We start from the raw sequence: 10,192 nt of genomic DNA, 5'->3' as shown, positions 1-10,192 counted from the left end.
TGTGTTTATAATCACCAATACAAAAACAAACATATTTGTATACTATTTAAAAGCTTCACCTTGACTTTGTTATTGTTATGTATGACTGTGCCAAGAGTGATCAACCACCCAGCGAACTGCATCAATAATGACATAAGGTTCAAGACAAGCAGAGGGCTTGCTGTGGGTTCAGCCGAAGGCCATAAAAGAAACATTGCTTACATTTATATTTTGAAGTGGTCTTTACAGTAAAGCTGAGAGACATACAGTAAAAGACAGGTACAAATACAACTTAGTACATGCTGTTTTGTTGCAATAAATCCTTTGACCAACATGAAGCGTCTCAAATGCAACATTAAAATACAAGACACCACATCTTAAATCAGAAAGATAAAGATCAAAAGGTATGTACATGTAGTCATTAAAACAAAATATGCTGTGGTTGAAAATCATCCAACAGATAGAATCCTAATGTGGGGGAAAAAAATAAATTAGATGTCATATAAGACTACTGTATTCTGGTCTGTGCAACGTGACATTTTGTGGAAAAAATATGGCGCTTCATGAAGTACAATGATTGTGATCAACTAAGATATGATATGGCATTGTACACAGACTAGAAAATACATTGACCAACTTCATTACTGGACACAAATTACAAAGTCCAGGCTACACTGAGCTTTGACAAGCTTAATCCCACTTTGCAGGTAAGAAAATTGGCAATAAATCATTCAGTTGAATTGATTAATATGATGTACAATTACACACCTGGAAATATTGTCAAAGCTGTGTATTTATAAGAATTTATATTAAACATGTTTGGGTCAGCTTCCAGTCCATATTCATGTTCATTTGCTCCAAAGCAGGGCGATGGCTTTGCAGATGCCCACGTCATTGTAGTTGAAGTAGCAAAGGCCGGCGAACGTGACTGTGGACAGGAGGAAGAGACCCGCGTTGGCTATCTTAATCTTGGTGTCACCATGAACATAATCTGTCAACACCTGCCCGAGACCCCTATAAGAAAATAAAAACACACGAGTTAGTAATCTTATCTCATTCACGTTTGACTATATGGGATTGAGCAATTAATAGTGTACTTACTCAAGACTCCAACGTCCAAGGACGTGGTGAAGAAAATGTAATTTAATTAGGGATATCAAAATGAGTGTGTTAATTTTGAGTTTAATTAAACACTAAGGAACTTTCAGTTTACGTTGATTATGGCGGCACTGTATGGACAAAAGTGGTATTGTTATGTCTGAAGGAAGACCATATTTCCTATAGACCAGTGGTCCCCAACCTTTTCTGTACCACGGACCGGTTTAATGTCTGACAATATTTTCACGGCCCAATCAAAAGGTTTAGCTGATAAAAACAAAATAAAATGACAAGAAAAAAACTGTGGTATTTTCTCTATAATAATAATGAACGTAAATCTACTGTGTAGTCATGTGCAACTTTATTAACGGTGTCCGTAACGTCGCACCAACAACAGAACCTCACATGAGCAACATCGTTTCTGCCCCAAAACAATGCAACACACTCTGGTCGCAATGGTAGCGTTTAAACATACCTTCAAAATAAGACACAACACAAAAACAAAGTGCATGAAAATACTCGCTAATCACAGCAGCAGTGAATCAGTGGGAGCCCTGAGCTTGTTTTGCTGCAACGAGACAGTTCCATCTTGGGGTTATGGGAGACAATGATACCCGAAGTGTGCTACTTAGGTCCAGTCTGGTCCGTAATTTGGTTTTGGTTGCCGTCGCTGCAGAAAACCCAGCTTCACACAGATACGATGTCGGAAATGGCAACAGGGTTTTCAGTGCTGTTGTGGCGATCTCGGTTTTGAAGGCTTCATCGCCTCATTAGAAAGCCGGTCACCGCACATTACGCACAGCGGGCTTGGTGCGTGGGAATCGCCCGTGGCGATAAATCCATATTTTAAATACGATTCTTGTTACTGCCTGTTAAAGGCAGCTTTCCCTTTTTTAGAGGGTCCAGGTTCCTGTTCTGTCCCTTCATTGGACCGTTTCCCCTTCGCAAAGAAACTTTTTAAAGAAGTTTGTTTTTTGCTCATTTTGCTAGCTTGGAATTAAATTTAGCGTGACGTATCATGTGACGTGTGCTGTAGCGGCCTTGAAGTGCGTCAAGTGAGACGGATGTAACAGACAGAATCCGGCCACTTTTCAAAATAAAACATCATTTTTGAAAAAAAATAAAAATAATGCAATTTTTTTTCTTTCGGTACCAAATGACCCACGGCCCGGTGGTTGGGGACCACTGCTATAGAACATTTGCACCGACGTCACGTGATCACGTGACTGCCATATGATGGACGGCGGAAGGAAATGATTGTTGAATGGAAGTGGGCGTGACCCGGAGCGATGTAGTGACTTAGCGACTGTTATTTTACAAATTAAAAGTTATTATCGGCCATAGAGCCATGGAATCTATTACTTCAATCGAAGGTCATCTGTCAGTCAAAGTTGCACATTTAGTCGGGACTCGTAGAGCGCGATATTTACTTAAGTTGGAGATCACTCGTTTTGAAAACAGCCCCTTACCTTCTGTTGCCTGCCGTTTCTACCAAGTTAATCAAATTGCCGACTTTGCCGGAATTCACAGCGCACGACCTATATCATTATGTAGTCAATGCAGTCTCTTCTCCTTACACCAGGGCTGATTCAAAAGCTTGTCACTGGCTGAGTCTCTGGGGCGAGATGCTACGCTCACGTCGGGGGACAATATGCCTCGTTAAAATAGTTAAAACTTGTTTATCATGCTAACAGACTTATTTTTACACATTCCGTTCTACATTGAAACGCTGTGATGTTATGTTACTATGTTTACTAGCATGGAACAAATGTCTATCGTAGTGGCAAGCTATGCAGTCATTTCATGAATATGACTCCAGAGGTAAAAACTCCAAGCACAAAGACAAAATCCCCCATTATTAAACAGTCAAATGCACTTAATAGTTTTTTGAAGAGGGTGCATTTTAAAACTAAGCTGTGTGTTTGTACAGTTGGAGTGGATGCTAACTCTCTGGCTCGTTAATGTGATTTGAAACACACATTTGACACCTCTGTTACAATCTTTGTTAGAGTGTACGTTTACTAGTAAAATGTATGAACATTTATCTACCAACCTCGCAAAAAATGATCGCTGCAAATCCATGAATACTTTGTGGGCTGCTAGTCCTTTCTGTTGATTGCTGCTATCGATCGACGTCCTTTGTCTTCATTAGTAGGTATGCGATAAAAAGCAACATTTGGTTTACTACTTTGTCTGTACAACCGACCGCAAAACAAGATATGACCATTTTATAAGATAAGCGATTAGATAAAGAACTTTACGCTGTACGAGATTCAATGGTTACAATACAGTCAAGTGGCCCTTTTGCCGTCCAGTGTCCCAGAGGGGGCGTTCCCTTGAGGGCTGTGACGTCACATACAAAAGGTCAATAAGGACAAGCGCATTGCGTCATTTTTTAGCTCACTCCAGCAAGTGAAATCCAAGCCAATGTTGATCCTTGACTGTCCTTTCATCCGGGGTAGCTTTTGACGTACGCCATAAAGCAGTCAGCACATTTGTAGTTTTCTGTGTGGCAGTGTTCCTACCATCCGCCTCAAAGTTACTTAGTGCCAGTAAAAATGATACAGACCCTCTCAGGCCATGGCAAAGCTACCATTTAGCTAGTTTTAAGTCAAAGTTTCATCAGAAGAGTTAAAATATTTTATTAAGGTTGAAAAGTTCCTTTGTACTATGTTAAAGTTCCTTTAACGCCACTATATATTTTTTTTTTATGTACAATTAATGACCGCCCCTTACTGGGGAAATTCCAGTCGCAATGCAGCAGACATGTCCACGTCAAAATCTAGCAGTAATAAATGTAATAATAATGCATATATTTTTGGAGACTGGGCTCAAGTTGTATTTTACAATTTAAAAAAAAAAGTGACATCATGTTAAAGATTAGATGGCTCTTAATATGAAAGGAAAAATGCACTGAGCTGTCACCAATGTCTTACAAATGCAATTATGCCACCTAGTGGCAGAAAAATTACCTACAGTACATATTTTTAATTTTAACTATATTTTATGAATTATTATGAAATTACCGTATAAATGAATAAAATAAGCCATATTTCAATTTTTTTTTTTTTAAATCTGTGATTAACTCTTTTACTGCCAAGGACGTTAAATGACGTTTAGTAAAAACCTACGGAGGGCCGCCAAGGACGTTAAAAGATGTTCTCCAATTTATTTTATTTATATATACGGGTGGAGGAAAGCCTTGGCCAGCTGTGGTGAAAGTTTCAAGCAGATCTAGTTAGCCTAATGACTATTTTTTGGCCCCTAGATGGCAGCGATGACTCTCTTTTGACAAGATTGGGTAGGCGTCAGAAGAAGACGTGAGGCGGAGCTAGAGGGGACAATGGCTGGGGATGGGAAGCGAAAATGGCGACCGGTTGCAAGCAGCTCACGCTTAAGCATTTTTTTCAAAGACGAAAAGCATCGACCAGTGCTAAAGAGCACATTGATGACGACGATGATCATCATCGATGATGATGATGGTGACTCCGAGGTTGGAAGCGTTGACGCGGCAGTAGAAGACGTGAGGCGGAGCTAGATGGCTGAGGAAGCGAACAATGGCGACCGGTTGCAAGCAGCTCATCGACCAATGCTTAAGAGCACAGTGATGACGACGATGATGATGATGGTGGTGGCTCCGAGGTTAACGCCGAAGTTGGAAGCATTGACGCCAAAGTTGGAAGCGACGCGGCGGCTATGACCACGTCATAAAGCCTCACCGGCTAGCGATGCTAACACCGGAAAACGCGGACCACAACCGAGCACTTCTGCACAGGCGGACGTTCAATCGGACGATGAAGAGTACCCCGAGTCCAATGCATATTAATCGGAGGAGTGGGTACAGTCTGATCACGGAGAAGACACTGGTTATGGACTACGATGCCACCATGAATGGAGCGGATAAGATGGATCAACCACCCGGTATAGGAACTGAAGGACATGAGGAAGCCAGACGTAACACCACCTTAACGTCATCGTATTAGGGGTGTGGAAAATAATCAATATTAATGGATGCATCGATGCGCACATGCACGATGCGAGTGCATTGGCTTATTCACTGGGTATCGATGTAATGGACGTGTGAAATCTAGATTCATCTTGATGCGTTGTCGGGTATCGGTAAAATTCGATGCAAGCGCCGTTTTATTCATTGTAAACTTCATCCCATATGCTGTTCCCCAAAATCCCAGGGCGCAGTGAATGCACCATGCGGAAGCCGTGAGGCACCCGCAGTACACTAGCAAAACAACATGGACGTCCGAGCGAGCAGCAGCGAGGAGGATTATATATGTTATGCACGTGCAACGTTTAAATCATGTTTGGAAACACTACGGATTCACAAAAAAAGACGGAAAGCTTCACAAAACGTCCGTCATTTGCAAAGAATGCCGCGTGAAGAAGCCGTACAACGGCAGCACGACAAACATCCAGACCCACTTAAAAAGGATACACCACATCACTAACAAGTGTACCGCCGCCTCCCCGTCTAGTTCCTCGTCGGACACCAGAGATGGACTACAAGTGGATCTTCCACTGCTTTCAAAATTGGCCAGGAGCTATTTGTCCATCCCTGCAACAAGTGTCCTCTCTGAACGAGTGTTCAGCAAAGCAGGTGACATTATAACAGCAGAGCGCAGTCGGCTTTCTCCTGAACATGTAGACCAACTAATCTTCCTGGAAAAAAAACCTGAAGCAGCACCATATGAAATGCATCACAAGGTGAGGTGTTGACAGTGAGTGGTATTTGCAGAAAGATGTTCTTTTCTTTTTAATTCTTATGAACATTTCGTAATGAGACACTCAGTGAGAGTAGTCTGTGTTTGCACTACAGCAGCAGCTGTGAGTTTCAGATGCCAAATTGTTTACATTTGATTTGCACAAAATCCAATTGTGAAAGGGTTTAAGTTGTTTTGCACTTTCTGATCCTTAATACTGTATTAGCCTATCTCACAGTGAGTTCATATAAGCAGTATGTTTTGCAGACAGGAATATGAACAAACATTGATTGCACTATTGTAAGTGTCACTTTAAGTTACTCATTGAGTGTTTTTAAGATGGCAAAAACTGCACTTTTGTTAAAGCTACTGCCTATGAAGAATAAAGCCAGTAGTTTTGTACTACTATACTGAATTTCATATTTTTTTTTCATTTTCCCCTTTGCTTATTTGCATCATGTTGAATCGCAACAAATTGCATCATATTGTATCGGATCGCATTGATTTGAATTAAATGATTATCGTATCGCATCGTGTAGACGGTGAATTGCATCGCATAGTATCGCCAGAAAATTCCCTGTATCGTTAGAGTATCGTATCGCTGGCAGTGCATCGAGATGCGTATCGAATCGTCCTCAGTGCTGAGATTCACACCCCTACACCGTATCATGATCCTGAGAGTAGTCTTGATGGCAACATGGCCAAACACACAATGCAGTATATACTTGCTATTCCCCGGAATAAAAGGCCGTCAAGAAAGTGTAACGTCTGCACGCGAAAGGGGCAATCGCAGTGAAACGAATTGTGCAAATCCTGCACCGTCTCCTTGCACGCAGGGGAGTGTTACAAAAAGAAAAACTGTATTTGAAACATCCACATAATTGTAAATAGTACCACAGTTGCACACATTTGTAAATAGTTTGCGAAATTGTTTTGTCAAATTGTTACACTGTTGAATGGAAATAAATGTATTTTGCAATCTAAAAACACTTTTTCATTGTTGGTGGTAGTGTTTTACACTGTTTAGGTGTTTGTGGCATCATTCATGGAAAAAAAAAGGTGTCAAATTCACTAGAGTGCATGAAATAATATCGTTTCACAAAAAGCTTGATTTCTCCGTATTTTGTTTCAAAACAGAGCATTTGGGTGAAACTAACCATTTTCTATTGTTGATTACTGAAAAACGGAATAAGGTAGAAACAAACTTTTTTTCTGATGAAAGATGAGAGTTCAATCTTTCATTTGGTAGTATATGTGTTTCCATAGTCCAAACAACATTTTCTGTGGACCTTGAAAGATCAGTCAAAATGCTTAAATCGGCTGGCACTGGCGGCATCCCTTTTCTGAAAACGTCGGGCAGTCAAAGAGTTAATCATAAGTTAACTATTGAAGTCATGCGATTAAAAATTTCAATCGCCCGACAACCCTAACATCTCCACTTGGTGCGGCAATTACACCATTGTGCGTTTTATACATTTGTGCATGAAAATGTATGCAAAGAAAGATGTTCGTTGGACCACAGATTGATACAGTAGTTGGATTTAAGAGAGTCAAGTTTAATAGTGGTTCTTAAATCTGACCCCAAACCTCCCATCGTACGTGTCACAATATCAGGCTTAGACAATGGAAATAGCGGAATTGTTATAGTGGCTAAACTCTCTTTGGTCAAGCAATTTGACACCTGTGCCAATTCCAAGTGGAGCAGCTTCATTTGGGTTCATTCATTGCCAACATTCTTTGGAGCTTGAAGTTTTCTAATCCTATCAGACACAGACTTCACACAAGGAACTTTTCAGCCTTCATGTTACACCTCATTGCACCGCTGCCGCCACCAAATGACATCAGGATATTTGTCTCACTGGTTGTAGTCAAAGAGGACGCAACCCGGCCTCCTAAGATATCCACCTGGCCTAGTTGAAGGCCTTAGCTTAGGAGGATTTATCACCACTCATGACTGGGATTTGTGGTCCTGCACCTGCCAGGCTGTCTAGTGTTTGCTCAAACTGATGGACCAGCACATTGCTCAGACAGACAGACACTAAGCTCAAGCCACTTTTACGGCTCCGCAACCAACCGGAACTAACCAGGACTTGGCCGACTATTGCTCACAGCTGTGCTGCGGCTGTCTGCCTCACCCCCACTCTTTTCTGGGTTTGATAGGGCAACCTTTGCTGAGTTAACCTGAGCAAGACCCAAGCATGTATGCGGACGGTGTTGTTAAGTCTGGAGTAAAACAAGAGGACATATAGGACTTCTATGTAGTCAAACACCCATTCCTACTCCTAGGCATCTTTTATTTTTTTGTTGCTATTTAATAATGTGTTTGTGTTGGAGTTTATACATATGCTGTAGGCTAGTTAATATCTGATTCCCACGATCCCAACCCATTAACCTTTGATTGTTCAATTCCTTGCATCTTACCAGTGTCCATGTAGGGTGAGTGCAGCAGCCAGAGAGTAATCTATAGCAGGGCCGGGGTGAAAATAGGCAACAGGCCCCATGGCCAGCAGCAGGATGCTCAACACTCGCTCAGCTGTCCAGTGGAGAGAGGCGGCTTTGGAGACGGAGCTCGCTTTAAAATATGACAAAGAGAAATAAACATTTACTGTAAATACACTACACACATGGCTGGGTTGCAGTAAGGCAAAATATATTGAATAAGAATACAAAACGCAACACTTGTTTTTGCTCCCATTTGTTTTATGAGCTGGAATATATATATATATATATATATATATATATATATATATATATATATATATATTTGAATGGGGGGGGGGTAAAAATACAATAATTTTGTACTGTATTGGGTCTTTTTTGGCCATTAAAAAAACATACTTCAATTTAACAACCAACCAGATTTAATGGACAACCCCTCCCTCTATCAGTTTGTTAAATCGAGGGTCCACTGTACAGACAGCACTTGCACACTGACCATTTAGGGTTTGGGACGCATGAATCCTTGCAGTGAGCAGGTAAGTTTGCTCCTGGTGTTTGTGTGGTACAACCAACGGCCTTGCCAGGAAGGTGCTTTGGTAGAACAGGGCTAGGAGTGGGGGCAAAAGAATGCATGTTTAATAAACACAATGTTAAAACAGAACGTTATTGAGACAACTTTTTTGTTTAAAAAAGTGAACATGAATGTATTCTATTGGCAGCAGATATTTTTGCCGTGACTTTTTGCCGCTGGCGTTATGTCGTGAACTGCTCTGATTAGTCGCCGGTCAAGCCTCGCTTCACCCTTTTTCACAAATTTTTCATTTTGTTTTGCAACCAAAAATAGGCGGTTATTGGCATTACCAGTCTTGCTCTAACCATAACCCTCAGAGCATAGGTTGTTATCAACATTACCGGCCTAACCATAACCCTCAGTCAGAACAGGGTTATCTGGCAAAATGCAGCAACCACATCTTCTATTTCTCTAAATGTGGAAAATTCAATTATTCAATAAACTCGTGAAACAACACGGCTCCTAGTTAAAAACAACAACAACTAGAGAGTGGGATTCGAATCCGTCACCATTCTAACCAGCACATTTACTGGCGCATAAACACTTATAATTCGACTAGTGCACGACTCACGGCAAAATCACTCTAAACGGTGAGTTGCCGGTCACGGCAAAATATCCAAATTATATTCTATTTCATATTAATTAGTTTATTACTTCCGAAAACAAACACTGAAATGGAGATATCCGATAGTTACATGAACATGTACTACAGAATTATTCGTTATTGCCTTAACGTCGTAAACCAGTCAGTACTGGATTATTGCTAGCTGTTGGAACACTCAATATAATAGACGTTCCCAAAAATGTTTAGTTAATTTGATTTAAGTAATCTGAGCCGAATTGAGAAGTGAATGTTGACATATTAAAACAAGGCCCATTAACGATTTATCAATGTGCAAACGACATATTCTATGGAATCTCCCTCTATACGCGTATCACTGATTACTGATCATCCCATTTATTTGCTATTCGGCGAGGTAAACTGCATTTAAGAGTAAATAAAACTATATCAAACAAGCTTAACAAAAGTCATGAACTTGAGAACCGCGCCACTGTTTTCTGCGTAGTGTGTCTTGCACACAGACAGTAAAATGACATTCGACCCGCCAGAAACCATAACAGTTCGGCTGCCAAAAGATTCGCCTAATTTGCGAGCAACTTCAAAATAAACACAATCGTTTCGAAATAAAATAGTATTCTTACGCTGAATTCCTCTGCGACAAACAGAACTCAACCGGATAATAGCCGCCATGACGATCAACCAACCAAGGTCGTCACAATTAACCCGGAAGTTGTTGCTGAAGCTTCTGATACAAAGACCTTATATTTGAGAAGAGCGAATACTCAGCGAACGTTATGCTTTTATGTAACGCTATCCAGAACGAATTTT

The 10,192-nt window shown here is 40.8% G+C and overlaps 1 protein-coding gene across 1 annotated transcript; it reads right to left on the bottom strand.

Annotated features, from left to right (window-relative positions):
- Positions 1 to 202: 202 nt before the first annotated feature.
- sdhdb (succinate dehydrogenase complex, subunit D, integral membrane protein b) lies at positions 203 to 10,108 on the bottom strand. Its single transcript, XM_077566354.1, has 4 exons — positions 10,006 to 10,108; positions 8,728 to 8,838; positions 8,214 to 8,364; positions 203 to 993 (listed from the first exon to the last, which is right to left on the bottom strand). Exons 1-4 carry the CDS (start codon positions 10,052 to 10,054, stop codon positions 828 to 830), a joined length of 477 nt encoding a protein of 158 aa, XP_077422480.1. The 5' UTR covers positions 10,055 to 10,108; the 3' UTR covers positions 203 to 827.
- Positions 10,109 to 10,192: the final 84 nt, after the last annotated feature.

The sequence above is a fragment of the Vanacampus margaritifer genome, chromosome 5, assembly GCF_051991255.1.
Source record: "Vanacampus margaritifer isolate UIUO_Vmar chromosome 5, RoL_Vmar_1.0, whole genome shotgun sequence".
Taxonomy (NCBI): Eukaryota; Metazoa; Chordata; class Actinopteri; order Syngnathiformes; family Syngnathidae; genus Vanacampus; species Vanacampus margaritifer.
Note: the sequence above shows the minus strand (reverse complement) of the source record. Positions and strands in the feature narration are given on the sequence as shown.